Raw genomic sequence first — 15633 nt, 5'->3', positions numbered from 1 at the left:
AATAAGCAAATCACTTTTTTTCAGTACTATGAAATACAATTGAACCTTGCAATGTATGTATTTTATTTGGAAATAATGTGATTATATGGTTACATGCTGGCATCACTGCTGCTATGTCTGTGCTTAAGAAGATTATCCTGTGGCACAAAACTGGTGTTACTCTATGTTATACTAATCACTTGGCAAGTTCAATGCAAGTTTTATATTTTAAGACAATTGTGACAATAAATGCGTTAACATGTATTACCTGTGTGTTAAAAATTGGTATAGTCTATAGACAGTGATGGCTGTTTTTTTTGTTATACATTAAATTGTAATGACTAATAAATCATAATGACAGAAATATGCCTGTAGCAACCAATCAGATTATGTCTATGATTTCTTTATTGCATCCTAGAAAATGATAAGAAAAATCGGATTGGTTACTATAAGCAACATAATCTTTTTCTATTTTTAGAAGCTTTACCCCAAAAGTGTCTGTTTTTGTATGCAGTAGCAGTAGCCAGATTTGCTACCTTTTGCTAACACAAGGATCCAAGCAGCTTCATTTGGGAAGCTGTGCCGCTCACTAATTATACACCAACTGGCACAACCATTCTCCATACATAAAACAAAGCATGCATCAAGCGTAATAGTGTACAGAGGGGTTGGTGTGTTGGGTGTCTGTGGTTACAGGGTAAGTGGCAGTGTTAGGCGCCGCCAAGAGTCTCAGCGGACTCCGGGGCCGGACGCAGCGGGCGGTGCCATTTTCTCCCAGGTTCTGCCGGATGTCAGGGCGGAAACGTCGGGCGTTGCTTAGCAACGGCCCGAACTTCCGCCCTTCGCATTGAGGCTAATGTCACCAGCCGCCGGAGCGTGAGTTTTTGAATAAATAGCCGGTGTCTGCTGGGAACAGACGCCAGTCATAGCTCCTTGTCCTGCCTGTCAGCCTTGGTAGTGTTCCTGGTTTCCTTCATCTCCTGCCTGTCGGTTCCTGTTGTTTGAGTTCTCCAGCTTGCTCCAGATAAGTTAGGGGTTCTCCCTGCAAGGTTACCCTTGTACTTAGCTGTATTGTTATTCTTATATTCCACCCCTTTGCATTGTAGCGCCCACACTGTGTAATTGTTCCACCATATTTACCAGTGCATTTTTTTTTTTCTTTGTGTGTCATCTTTTGAGCATTGTTGCTCCCTGGGGGCCTCTGGGGGTTCCCCGTCCCACGTGGTGGCTAAGGTAGCTTTCCCCTTGCCGTCCCTCTACCTTGGCGGATGCGTTGTCTCCCATAAGACCTGGTGGCATCGGGGTTGGAGCCGGCGTAACCAGCTCCTTTGAATGCGGCTATTATAGGTGAAGCCTAGCACCGCACGTGTCTGCTAACTGCAGCCAGAGGCATCAGATTCAGGGTGTTGGTTCGGGGATACTCCCAGGGTCCTAACAGGCAGCAGTGGATGGTGCATGTATGCGCAGTCTGAGGAAGCCCTTTGGACACCTCAGCTTCAGGGAGACTTTATCACTTTAAACAGACATGATGAATTATATAAGGGTGAGAATTGAAAAGGAAAGTTTCCCATTTCATAATGCTGTTATAATGAATATGCCTCTATTATTTAATTCTGTGGTACACCTTATGGACATATGCCACAAATGGAAGGTTCAACTTGTAAATCTACATCTTAGGGCCCATTTTTAAAACTATATTTGAAGCTATTTCCTGAAAACACCGGTATTACGTACCCCTGCAATGTAAAAAGGAGAGACTGCTGCAGGTATCTCCAATACCTGCTGCGATCCCTCCACTGCCCCCTGCAGCTGCAACCCTCATAGGGTTCTATAGGAAATGTGCTGCCAGATTTAGAAATATCACAATCTTTTCATTGCGGTATCCTGCCGTGGCCTATGGGCAAGGTTCACCATTGATGGAAATGGATGCTGTGCATTGAAGTAACCATACCCGACCATGCGCAGATGCCCCAGCAGATCTGATTGCTGATGGGCAATTTTGAAGAGCCCTGATAGTCACTGCTCAAACAGAATAATAAACCCATCTGGTGCAAGTCTGCGAATGACTTGAGACAATATCACTGATCGGTGGCCAACTGCAAATCCATATACAACTTATACCCCTTTCAGACCACACAAATTAACCGTTATATTGCCATTTTTTTTACCGTTTCAAAATAGTAATATGTGCAGTCTGAAAGGTGCAGAGTGAATTTACCGTTTCCAAAAAAAAAAACAGGGTCCTACCCATTTCAGACCTGTTTTTTTTGGTGGTCCCAGCGCAGGGAAGGGAATGATCGCACTGGGGGCAGGGGGTCCCTGCAGTGTATATTATATAAGTGGCGGGGTCCCTACAGGGAGTGGGAACTAGTAGTTCTCACCGCTGCCCTGTAACCCAGCGCCTCTGGTCGAGCAGTGTCCCCCGCATCTCTTGGACAAGTGTCCGGGGCACTGTGTCCTGCCCTGCCTGGGCTGAGAGTGGGGGCCGCTGCTACTTCTGGCGGCGCAGTGGGAAGCTCACAGCAGCAGCAGCAGGGTGTATCAGACTGCGCTGAGGAGGTGTCTGCCCTGTCTCACCGCCAGCCTGCAGGTACCGGAGCAGGGCAGCCACGGCTGCTACCTCCAGCAGCGGAGTGCGTACAGCGGGCTGCGTCAGCCCGATGTGAATGTCCCGCTGCCACACTCCCAGAAATCGTCCACATGATATTCACAAACGGCGGCCTCCTCTCTTACAACTTGCAAACATTTTGCAAATAGAGTAATCACTGAATTTAGTCGTTTGGCCTCACACATACAACTTTGCACAGCAGTGATTAGCTCTGAATAACCCACAATTTACAAAAATTCACAACTGTAAAAGTAGTGCATATGTATACATATACATCTATCCTCCGTGCACTACAAGTTGGCAATGAGGTTTGTGCTAAGGGATGTACACATGGAGCTATTCCTTTTCTATTCAATCCCTATTCAATTGGGATGGAAATGGAATTGAATCTTACGGCGCACATTCGGTTTGGACTATACAGTACAGATCTGCGCATCGGGAACGAATCGAAATTTAATGCATTCGATTTCCGTTAGATTTTGATTTGATTTTGGTTATATATTCAAAATCAAATAGAAAAATAGATTAAATTGATGTACAATGTACTGTGTGTACATCCTATGTCTTTGCATGTAACTGTTTTCTGTTACAATTCATATTATTTGCAAAGCAATGAGTATAGGAAGCACAGGCAACATATGCTGATTAAAATTATATGCATCATGCCTATCAAGTGTGTGACTGTCAGTTAGCTGCATACAAAATGCTACATTACAGTATTTTACTGAAGAAGCAAAAATACTTGGAACATCCAAGAAGGGCTTTTTAACGTGCCCAGAAACTCCCTTCCTGTTGGCAAGTGCCTTATATTATGACAATAGCACTGGTATATAATATGACCAATAGAGCTTCCACCACATCATGCAGTGTAAGGGACAGAGCAGAGCTTCTGCACATGACCAGTGGTAGCAGCTTCTTCTACTACATTTACTGTATGCCCGGATCAGTGACCATAAACATCGCAATGTACCAGATAGCAGCTGCCAGGAGGAAGAGACAGGAGCCTTACCATGAAGTGGGAGATTGTGAGTTAATAAAGTGCAGTTCTGGTTTCCTGACCACTTATCTTATTTATACTATACTACAGACCAACTGTACTGTTAAATATTAATACTCTATATTATACAGTATCCAGTGTATAAAAAGACCAATTTTCAGGGGTGTTACCACTCCCCCATAATCCCATACTGGGGGATTTTGGTGTTCATCCACCCTCTAAAAATCCTGCGTTGCCACTGTAAATGGTTGTTTCCAATGCTCACCTTGAAGTGCTCTGTTCTCCCGCTTTAGTGAAGTTAGCTGCTCTTGTGTCTCTTCAAATGCAATTTTGATTTTGAAAAGGTCTGTGGCGTAGAGGCGACATTCTTTCTGTGATCCCTCTAGTTCCCCATTAATCTCCTCATACTTCTGACGCCATTCCTGAACTTGCTTATCAAGCAGCCGCTGCCTTTTGTCCAAAGCCATTGTTTCTGTGTTAGTCTGGACCAGAAAGAAAGTTTTCGTTCATGTGTCACAGGACATCTAGCTGTTTTTATTGTGCTTTTCACATATTTAACACTTGAAAAGAACATTAGAAGAGTCAAATAAACAGTGCTGTTACCTTAATTATGTCCTACAGTAAATATAAGAGCGTCATGTTGTACTGCCATTTAGTCACAGTTTGTAGTGGCTCCTATCTCTGAGTATAATATGAAGTTGTTCTGGTTGTTAGGACGACAGTAATTAGGTTGATAGTCAACATGCCAATCACTATTGCTCGAAAGGCAAAATGTCGACATGGTCAAAAGGTCAACACAAGCAATAGGTTGATGTAGCAATGGTCGACACATGAAAAGGTCAACTAGAGTTTTTCCCTCAGATACTGTAACTTGTTCATGCGATCCTCATGGACTACAATTGGGAATGGTAAAATGTGCAGAGCAAAGTGAGGCACCATGCCCAAGCATGGAAAGCAAATCAAGCCATTCGAGGGTACACATTGCACCAACTGGGGGCCCATGTCGGCAGATATCAACACAGACATATCAAAACTGTGAAAAACTCATGTTGACCATTGCCATGTGTCGATCCGCTGCCATGTTAACCTTTTGCTTGTGTCAAACTTTTGTCCATTTACACCTAGTGCATTTCAACCTATTTCCTGTCTTGACCTTTTCCCTTTCGACCAATAGCGGTGGACCTAATGACTGTCGACTTTGTTACTGTAGACCTAAAGATCCACACCAAGCATGAGGTATAGCATGAAACAAGTGATGTATGATCTGAGCATGAAGTATAACAGATGGAATAAAAACATGTCATATGGAGAAGATCCCTATTTACCTCACATGACAGGGGGCTTTCCAGCAGTATGCGCAACATGGCTGTTTTCCTAATATTTCTCTAATTCTATCGCTATCTGGGGATGGCGATAGCAGATGCAATTAATATAAAAACTGCTTTATCATTAAAATGAAGCATTTTTTTTCATCTTAAAATGGTTTTCAATTTAAAATTGTATTTTTTGCTATTCATGATCTATTTTTTATTTTTAAGATACAGTATCTTTCCCTGGAATCTGTAGGGATTCCAACTTCACAGTACCCATGGGAGTAAGAAAGCCCAACTGAGCAGCTCATTCCCTGTGGCTTACTTATGCCAACCAGTATTATTTTATAATAAATAATATTCTATGACTACAGTGAGCGACTGCAGGGGGGTATTTGATAAATAGGTTCCTAAGCCTAAATGTTTACACTGTTGATAATTGATGAGAGAGATCACTAGTGGATGGTGGCCTTAAGTGTGCTTTAAGGTGTCACCATTGCTTGCACCAAGTGTAACTAGTCATGGTTGTTCTCATTCTGGGGGAGATTCTCTAAGCTAAAAATGCGGTAAAAACCTATGAGCCTATGGGCTTCTACCGCAACCCTCTGCCGCCCCGCACTGACCTACCACCGCCCCGCATCGCCCCCCTCTCACCTGTGTCCGGGCAGCACAGAGCTGTGCCGCCTGAACTTGTGACCTCTTCCTCCCTGCACTGATCCTCTTCCGGGTGCAGGGAGGAGGAGAGCCCGGTGCAGCAGCAGCAGCACCGGGTAAGGGAGGGAGGGGAGAGCCACCGGGTCCCCATAGGACCCGCTGACTCTTATCGCAAAGGACAGCTTTTAACACAAGAGCTGTCCTGTGCCATAATTATCGCATATGTTACTGCATATGCGATAATTATTATAACATGCTTCTACCTCAGTGATGTCACTAGTTCCCAATATATTCGATGTGTGGCATACAGTAATACAAACTAGGGACACTGAATATTTCTTACTCTACACTGTATACAGTTTTATAGTGACATTTGTTAAATATCCCAGTCTATTTTTATTGTTACTGTAAAAAGTATGCACTATATCAGTAGACAACCCCACAATTTGTTACATAAAACAATGCAGGAAACAGCAACATGAAATAACAGGAAACTTTTGACCTTCTCGAGGTCCATGCAGATATCTTCCATCTCCTCCTGAAGTCGCTGTTTTGTTTTTTCCAGATTGGAGCATTTGGTCTGAGTCATTTCTACAGCTTCCTCCGCCTCCAGTAAACGGTTGGCTAGTTTCCTCCTAGAGGGAGGTGTAAACAATAAAATTAATGTTATTCATATACCAATATTCTCCCAATAGGACTCGAAGTGCCCTCTTCAAGTGGTGGAATTCATTTGCTGGGAGACCCTGGCAGAGGACATTGCAGTAGTCCAATCATGATGATACAAATGCATGTGTGACTTTAGACAGATCTGAGAACGTTAAATGATTGATTCTTGCTATGTTCCTCAGTTAATAGAATAATCATTTGATTGTAGTTGATACCTGATGTGCCAAGCCACAATCTAAGACAATTGTAGTTTTAATAGCATTCAATGTGTAACAAAAAGTGCACCAAATTAGGCCAAAATGTATTATTATCAGTACGAGTGGGAAATGGAATATTTTTAGTTATGGTGAATGCCAAGTGTCATTACCAAAAAAGCATAACTTGGAACGTCTTTATAATGCTTTGCTTTGCAATGAATCTGATGTTGATTGTCCATCAAAAAATTGAATTCATAAAATAAAACTCAAAACGGGAATTCAGTCACTTTTATCCCGGTGTTAATTACTGGGCACCTCACAGAGAAATTCAGTTGTTGCTCCGAACATGCGCATGTACCGCCGGTGGACACATTTCTTCTCACAGCCTCCTGAGGTCACAAGCATAAATGTGCGAAAATTCAGTCGTTTTGGGCACCAACAAACCAAGATTGGTGTGCTATTTGGCACAAGCTTGATCACTTAAGAGGCATCTAAAGACAATTGAATTGCTCCCTTAATTATCGTGGCACACAAAACAGGTGAATTTCACTCCAAAATTTAAATACAAATGAGCAGATCAGCAGCAATTGCTGTTAAAACCAAATTCTCATAAAAACAATGTAACCACTTCCTCTCTCAAGGCGAGCAGCTTGTCTGCCTAGAAATGCAAACCTTTCACTGAAGAAGAATTTCACTGTGAGTGTCCTGTTGAAATTGCTAATGATTTTAGAAGGATTTCATTTTTTTTTAATTAAATTGCTATCTAACATCATCTACTACAGTACAGGTTGAGTATCCCGTATCCAAAATGCTCGGGACCAGGAGAATTTTGGATAACGGATTATTCCGTATTTCGGAATATTTTAATATTTCAATGATGTATTTTGAAGTATCTTGCATTTATGCTGTATAAACACATAATATACACACAAATATATTTTATTACCACATAAAATACACACAAATATATTTTAATTGTTCAAAAAACAAGGTTTCAAAACGTGAAACAAAATGTGTGTACTATCTCAGCACTGAATTTGAATGCCAAGCAATCATTGTCTTGCACATATATAGTGCCAGTTACATATCATGTCCCCAGTGATGCTGTTACAAATGTCCCCAGTGAGTTTTTAGCAAAAAAAAAAAAAATTTCACTTTCTGGAAAGTCCGTATTTCGGAATAATTTGGATAACGGATATTCGGATACGGGATACTCGACCTGTATGTACAAATGCAATTGTATGGCGAACAGAACAAAAATGCATAAACAGCTAATGTAGTGGTTCTCAAACTCCGCCATCAGGACCCAAAACAGTTCGTGTTTCCCAACTGATTGAATCCCCTCCAGGGACACAGCCAAGTTACTAGTTGTAATTATTTATAGATTTCAGTCAGGGGGTACACTGTATATTGCTTTTTAAAAGGAGGTTGAAGATGAGTACAGATGGAGCCCCTCTCATTCAGCTCCAGTGCTCGCCATTAGACTGGGACATGTGAGTATCTCACGCGCACGTGCGTCCCAGTCACTCGGTGGCTGGGCAGCGGAACCCTGCCTGTCTCCGAGTTAGAGGGGGCGGGGAGGTGGCGGGGACTGTAGACGGTGGATGGGGATGCAGCAGACTGCAGCGGGGAGCTCTGTTGGAAGGGGGTGCACGAGCGCCCCCTTCTGACAGATGGCGGGGACTGGCAGCTGGCAGGGGCTGGTGATTCTGCAAGAACTAGGCTGGCTCCATCTGTATGTGTAGTTAGAAGATGAGCAATGCTTGATAGATCAGGAGGTTATGGCTGATTTACTGATAAACTTAGTGATATGAACCTACAACTACAAGGGAAAAATTATTGTATTTGCAGCGTTTACTCCTGCAAAAGTTTTGGCTAATAACAATTAACTATAAAATGGTATCTTTCACCACATTGCCAACATGCAGAACCATCTAGAAAAATTATCCTGGCTTTACCAATCAAACTGATAAGTATGTGGTAGAAATAAGTGTTGTTCAAAAGTCTGAAGAAAGATGCATATGTTTGCAAAGAAGCAATCAGAATCACAATCAGAATCAGCTACAAGTAACTGCCATTCAGATCAGATTTTTTTGTTATTCCTAATGTAAAATTAGGAATAACAAAAAAATAACAAAAAAATGATGCCACTAATCTTCCAAAATATATATTTTTCTGGAAAGAGAATTCTATTTGGAAGTTTGTACCCAGAAAAACACGAGAAAATGCAGTGAAATACTTCACTCATGTTTCATCTCAACTTGCATTTTCGTGCTTAAAAATGACAAAGAGTCAAGAACGTTCCAAGCTGACAGATGGACACCTGCAAAAGTCTCTGAGGCTGGTTCTCACCCAGTACTTTCCTGACCTCCAGCAGCTGGTGAATGAAATGCAGGTTCAAATGTCAGACTAACGAGCAAGGTATGCATGTATTTTAATTGCCTGTTATTTTAAAACTTATCAGATCTTAATAGAGTTTTTTTTTATACCATCTATAGTATAGATATACCATTGTTTGAATTTTTTTTTTTTAAACTAGGAATGGCGTTATAAAAGTGTGGTACTGTACATCACAGTTAGTTTTGAAGTAGAACACCATCTAGCTTTCCGTAGTGTAACTGTACAAAACTGTACTGAAAAACTTATATCAGCTTCCTTTGAAATTGACAATGCCTTTGCCAATGATCTTTAAAATTAGTTACTTAACCCATATCATTTACAGATGTTTTTCTCGCATTTTGGGCCCAGATATAATTCAATTAATTCAATACTATTTCCAGCAGTATATATACTGCTGCTCCTGTATATAATGTCCACATGAAACCTTGGGCTTATATATTGTGTGTAAATCTGGGTTTGGTACTAGCCAGAAACTCCTCAGGCATTTACCTCACTGCACGTCCCTGGTAGACAGGGCGACAACAAGGCAGCAGGAAAAAACGGTACTTGTTTCCTAGAAGGGCGCCCATCGCGGGCATCGCATGTACATCGCATGCCATTATAATGGCATGCGATGCGACCGATGAGATGGCCGCGATTTTACATAGAAATGCATGGTAAAATGTAAATCGCGTCGGTCGCATCGCATGCGGCCAAAAAATCGCATGCAATGCGACCGACGCGATTACCGATTTTACATAGGGAACAATGTTAAATGGCTCAATTGACCCGATTTTACATAGGGAACAATGTTAAATGGCCCACAGACCCCAAATAGCCACCCTGAAGTGTGAAATGGGCCCCCCAATTGTTAACACCACCCCACGATCACCGTCAACCCGAAGCGTGGCGAGCGCTGCGAGCCTGTGAGGGGCGTCGGTACGCGTCCTCCGACCTTTTCATACCCCCACTATCCACGTCGGCGTGGAGTTGAGAATAGAAAGTGTGGCGAGCGCAGCGAGCCACCGAGCCCGAAGCGTGGCGAGGGGACACGAAATACGAGCCCCAAGCGTGGTGAGCGCAGCGAGCCCCATGAGGGGACGCGGAATACATGTTAAGTAATCAGTGTCCCCTCGCCATGCTTCGGGAGCGTGTTCCGCGTACGCTCGCCACGCTTTGGGCTCGGTGGCTCGCTGCGCTGCGCTGTAGACTAATTTGCGGAGCATATATTTGGGGAAGGTGCAGGTACATTTGCATTTTGATAAAATCTACTCTACGCTTATGACAGAAGAGATATCACTGGGTATCATAGAGTTTTCTCCTGTAGGCAGAGTTCATGTTCAATTCAGGACATGTTGAAGCAACTGGTATATGCAAAGCTGAACATAACAGAGATATGCCTGTTTAGTGGTGCACTGTTTGTATGTAAAAAGAACAATGATGATGATGATGACTAGCAACAATCCATCACAATAGTATGTGCTACTCCATGGATACAGGAAGGGGAGCATGGGGTAAGCTAAGGCTCCCAAGGCTGTAGACAATAGGATAGCTATTCAGCTACTCTACTTCATATGGCTAATGGTGGAAATAGTTCCTCATAGGACAGAGCTGCAGGGGATGGATTAAATAATACAGGTTTCTGTAAATGTAAAAGTATGCAGGTTGCAGGATTTAGATATTAGAGGGCCCTTGCCCATTTACAACATAGGGACAATAACTTGACTGCATGGACCACAGTACAAGCATACCATACCACATATAGATGGAGGAAATAACTCAAGTGAAATTAGCAATTTATTTAAACATAGAGCCAAATATATTGGCATTATTTGTCTCTCACTTGGCGTCTTCCAGTTCCTCTGTGCGTTGAATTGCCTCATTCTCATATCGTGTCCTCCAGTGTATGACCTCATTGTTCAGCTTAGAAATCTGCCTCTGCAGCTCAGCTTTACTCTCCAACTCTTCCTCCAGCTGTTCCTTCAACAACTCATAGTCAAGCTTGAAGTTAGACAAGGAGGCCGCCACCACGCTCTTTGCCTGTTTGAAAAATATAAACACTAAATTGTATGTAAATATAAAATATACTATATCGGCATGATGGAAAATGAAGCCCCAGCAAGACTAATATTGGAGCTATATCCTGTAAAATATACAGAAAGACATTCTGAGATCCAGATTGTGTGCTTTTATCTGAATAATGCTGCTATACTTACCACAGGTGGAACCTGACATACAGCATGTTCCTCAGGGAACCACAAAACATTTACCAAGCCAGACAATTTTTAAAAGGAACCCCCTCCCCCCACCCCATCCAATATGACACAAAAATGAAATGCACAGACAAGGGTAATGACTACGTCAGCACAAGTAATACTTGTAATATGTTACTTGTGACAATTTACATGAATTTATTAATATTGCCCCAAGTAACACAAATATCACTAGTATTACGGTATGTAATTTATAAATAATATTGTCCCCTTATTATTTATTAATAAAATATTTAGGCACAATGAAAATTTGCTCATTTTTAATGATAATTTTCAAAAATAAATGTATTAAATAATTGTGCAATATTGAGTCATTATTTAGGTACCTTAATTAACTGTTAATTAGTGACAATTAAATCCACATGTTTAATGTGCCTCCCTATTAGGTACTGGCCAGACAACTTAAACTGTTCTATAAAGCAACCATTTTGTGGCATCGCTCTGCTCAAATTGCCAGTGATTTCGGCCTATCAAACCTGCTGCAGACTGTAACAATTCAACAGTGAGTTACATTTTAACCCTCAAATGGGAGTTAAATCCATTGTTTGAAGGCCGCAATCACAGTTCATTTACTACAGACAGGCACTGTATTACATTTCTCCCTATTTTTGTGTACTAATAATGTGTTTTTATGTGAAATTAATGCAGAATAATCTGATTAATTCAGTAAGGCCTGCAGATTCCTGAAAATTGCAGATTGCAAATTTCATGAATGTGCACATGCATTGCGACTGCAGTCTAAGTAGCGATGGGAGGTGTTGATGGGGTGCCGCACCATGGTTTTTTAAGGTTGGGATTTGGACAACACATGCGTGTCAGCCCCGACTGTGGTGAGAAGGGCGTGGCAGCTGCATGACATTACACCCAGCTGCTGCGAACCAACAAATGGCGTGGCTGCGTCTGTCTTTGGCAGCTTGGGGCAACAGTTAGTGTGCATGTGCTTTGCTGTATAGCGCAGAGCTCGTACTTTATTCATGGGTCCGGGGCAGGACCTGCAGTGTGGGTTGCCCTGGCGGCCTACCACCAGGAGTTATATTTGCAAAATTGCAACACATGCTGAATCAAGCCCATAATTCCATCTAGTCCTAACGAATGTTATACTTTTTATAAGAATGATTAAAAACAGAAAAATTACTAAATTTGTAGCCACATTTATTAGCCATTATTTGGAAAGCTTGAAGTGCTAAATAGATGGCTAATGTTTAATATTGCAATGATTTTTTAATTAGACTATTCCCAATGGATTGCAGTTCTGTTGATCATTGAGGTTATCTTTTGCTTAGCTGTTTCACACTGGTTCACAATTGTTTTTGTAAATTTGCAATTCATGAAATGTACAAAGGTGATACTGTATATGGTATAGACAGCTAGGCGCTCCCTTTTGTTTTGGATAATTATCCAAATCAAAAGGGAGCGCCTAACTGTCTATACCATAGATCACCTTTTGTCACTGTTTATTTGGGATAGCCCCACAGCATAGACCAGGCAGATCCCTGTTAATAAGCGCCACGTTACTCCACCACAAACCCAAAAAAGTTCATGAAATGTATAGTCTATGACAGGATGAATACAAATAACTCTACAGTATTATGTCATCATTTAATAGTTTGCTCAGAATTCAGCACTCACACAACTAACTGTCTAGGTTTCCAGTGTAAAGGTGGCCATAAACTACTGTGATTTTGTGTAGTAGTGTATGACCATCCGATCCCCCTTGAGATGCCTGGGATCACATGCAATACATTGCATGCGGTCCTTTGACATGTGATGCATCACATTCGGACCCAATCCCCACCGCCGGGAAGAGGTCAGAGGTTGGATGTGCAAGCGGGTCCGACCTCTGAACCATTGCACATGGAACTGTGCAACGGATCAGATGGGATTTCAAACACGTGCGATTTTGGCTGATTTCACCCGATTTCTTGTCCCGATCTATCAGTATCAGGTGAAATCATCCCAAATTGCATAAGTGTATGTGGGCCTTTAGAGAGGAGTGCGCTCCAGGTCTACCTTCTGCTCCTTTACATTAAATCTAGGCAGCCACCTTTAAAAGATTGGCAAAGGTAAAACTGTGCGCATTCGTGGTCTTCCGATAATTGCTCGGGCTGGGAATTCGCAGGCCAATGAACGAGGCCGAATTAGCCACTATATCCTAATGCTGGTATCAGCACTTACTGGTGTACAAGCTCACCTGTGCTCCCTGTTTGAGCATCTAGACATGCTGTAATACAACTGCTGCATTTTTAGCCTTGCCATCAGTCGCACCATCGAAACATACAATAGCTCTATGACACGCATTTGATACTCCCAAGCATGTCCTTGAAGTGAAGTATCCAGCTACAAGCCACTGCTCAGAAATGTCCGTAATGTTTCTACAAATTTCTAATATTGCGCTTATCTATAACAAATGAGCCTTTGCGTGCACTTCATGGTACACATGCGCCATAGGAGTTTTCTGAAATGTTCACACATGTGCAGTTGCAGAAAACCGCTCAATTTCATGAGCGTCACCATTGTGCCGAGTCCTGAATCAGGCCTTATGATTCTTTTTTGTTATCACTTTTGAATTGATCTTTTTATGTGTTTAGTAACACTGCATACCTCCCAACAGTCTCAAAACCGCGGGAATGTCCCGGTTTTTGGGTACATTCCCACGTCCCTACCGCGGCCGGCAGCGTCCCGCGGCGAGGGGGGGCTGTTGGGAGTCCCCCCTGTCGGCTGGTGAGCAGTGGGGAATAAACGCTGTGCGCATGCGCACAGCGTCTATTCCCGCAGCCAGGGAGCTGGGGACATGGCTAGAGGCTCACAGAGCCTCTGGGTCATGCCCCCATAGCGGCAAAACGGGACGTGGCCGAGCCGTGAGTGTAGGCCACGCCCCCTAAATTAGGCCACGCCTCCCGGATTTTTCCGGCGCGCCTGCGGTGCGCAGTCCCCTGTCCCTCCTCCGGCTCCCAAGAAGTTGGGAGGTATGACACTGGAAGTCCTACTTTGATGTACTGCCGAACAATTGTAACATGATGTACAGGAGAGATGAGCACAGCATGGTCATTTCAATGGGTTCCTAAATTCAGTGTGTGCTCACCATTTCCTGTAAGTCCACAACGTGTTCTTGTCCGTCAGAGCCCGTGTTTTATAACTCTGTTATGCCTCCTGGCTCTGATGTCATTACACAATGTAAACCTGTATTTGTACTTTCATAACAATGTCTCAGTAATGTTTACTAATTGTCTGCCAAGTAATCTAAGCAAGCTATTAAACTGAATTCATCTGGAAAATATTCTTCTGTGAAATAGATCTAGCATGGTATACAAAGCAGAACTGAACAAAGATCAAAGCCAGGGATGAAAGGAAGAAAATAATTTGTAACCACAAAGATTCTATGGGGCGAACAGCAAACTGGAAAATTCAATTTCTGTTGCTCTAACTGAGCTTTTGCTGAGAAAGCCTTCTCAAAACGAATAACCTAGATGCCTACATTTACCATCTTGTTTCATACAAAGATCCCATAGAATCCCTACATTATATATTATTTTACATTGGGAATACGAAATAGGAGCTATAGGGGTTATTCAGACCTGATCACTGTTGTGCGATTTTGCAAGCAGATCAATTATTGAACGACTGCGAACATGTCTGGGTCGCCAAAGAGCGACAAAGATCAGCAATTTGCATGCAGCAGGATTTCACGCTGTCGGGGTGCTGGCTATCTGATCGCAGACCTTTGCAATTTCACAGAGCAGCAGGTCTGAATCTGGCCTTATATAAAGTACTAGTAAGCCCACTCTAAGCTAATGCTTGGGAAGCTAGTAGATGTACAGTAGTTTCACTTGCTGCCAACACTACTACTATTGTGACCCGTGACCGGGGTCGCACGGTGACCCCCGGCAGGCATCGGCCCGCCTGTGTATCCATGGGAACGCCCTGCATTTTCATGGGTATGCCAGTAGCATCCACGGGTCTTGGAAAAACAAAGAAACGAGTGTCCCGATACCAGTATGAACTCCGGAGAAGTTGCTGGATGTGTGTTTACAATCAGGAGTCCCTAAGCGGCCAATAGTGGCATCAAAGTCAAAATTCAGACTATGGGTATATTCAATGCGGCCGGCGAGGGGGTTTTAATGACAAGGATGCTTGTTTTCAGCGAGGATTGCCATTTAACATCCTCGCCCTATTCTATGTTCCAGTGAGTATGACGGCGAGGATTCCCCCGAATGGTGAGGTTCACAGCTAATGCAGCAAGCCCGCTGCATATAGCGAGTACAGCCATCAAAACTGCAAGGCTCATAGCCTTGCAGTTTTGATGGCTGTACTCACGTTTCCACCTCACTTTTTTATAAACAGTGAGGTGGAAATGCCGAGTGTAGGGGGTGGGTTGAATACTGAGGGCGGGCTATGACGGTGAGCAATAGGCACCACTCGCCTGTTTGACATTGAATATACCCCTGAGGCAGACATGTCCAAACTATGGCCCTCCAGCTGTTATGAAACTGCAAGTCCCATCATGCCTTGCCACAGTTTTGCTATTAGGGAATGCTAAAACTATGGCAAGGCATGCTGGGATGTGTAGTTT

The 15633-nt window shown here is 42.9% G+C and overlaps 1 protein-coding gene across 1 annotated transcript in view; it reads right to left on the bottom strand.

Annotated features, from left to right (window-relative positions):
* Nucleotides 1–15633, bottom strand: part of LOC146008647 (myosin heavy chain, skeletal muscle-like) — a 162804-nt gene that overhangs the window by 47530 nt on the left and 99641 nt on the right. The window contains exons 7-9 of the mRNA XM_083148149.1: nt 10634–10830; nt 6051–6183; nt 3850–4066 (exon numbers count right to left, since the gene is read on the bottom strand). Of these exons, the coding sequence (XP_083004275.1) occupies nt 3850–4066; nt 6051–6183; nt 10634–10830 (547 nt within the window). The remainder of the gene's footprint in view (nt 1–3849; nt 4067–6050; nt 6184–10633; nt 10831–15633) is intronic.

This window comes from Crinia signifera, chromosome 6, assembly GCF_055691185.1.
Source record: "Crinia signifera chromosome 6, ASM5569118v1, whole genome shotgun sequence".
Lineage (NCBI taxonomy): Eukaryota > Metazoa > Chordata > Amphibia > Anura > Myobatrachidae > Crinia > Crinia signifera.
Note: the sequence above shows the minus strand (reverse complement) of the source record. Positions and strands in the feature narration are given on the sequence as shown.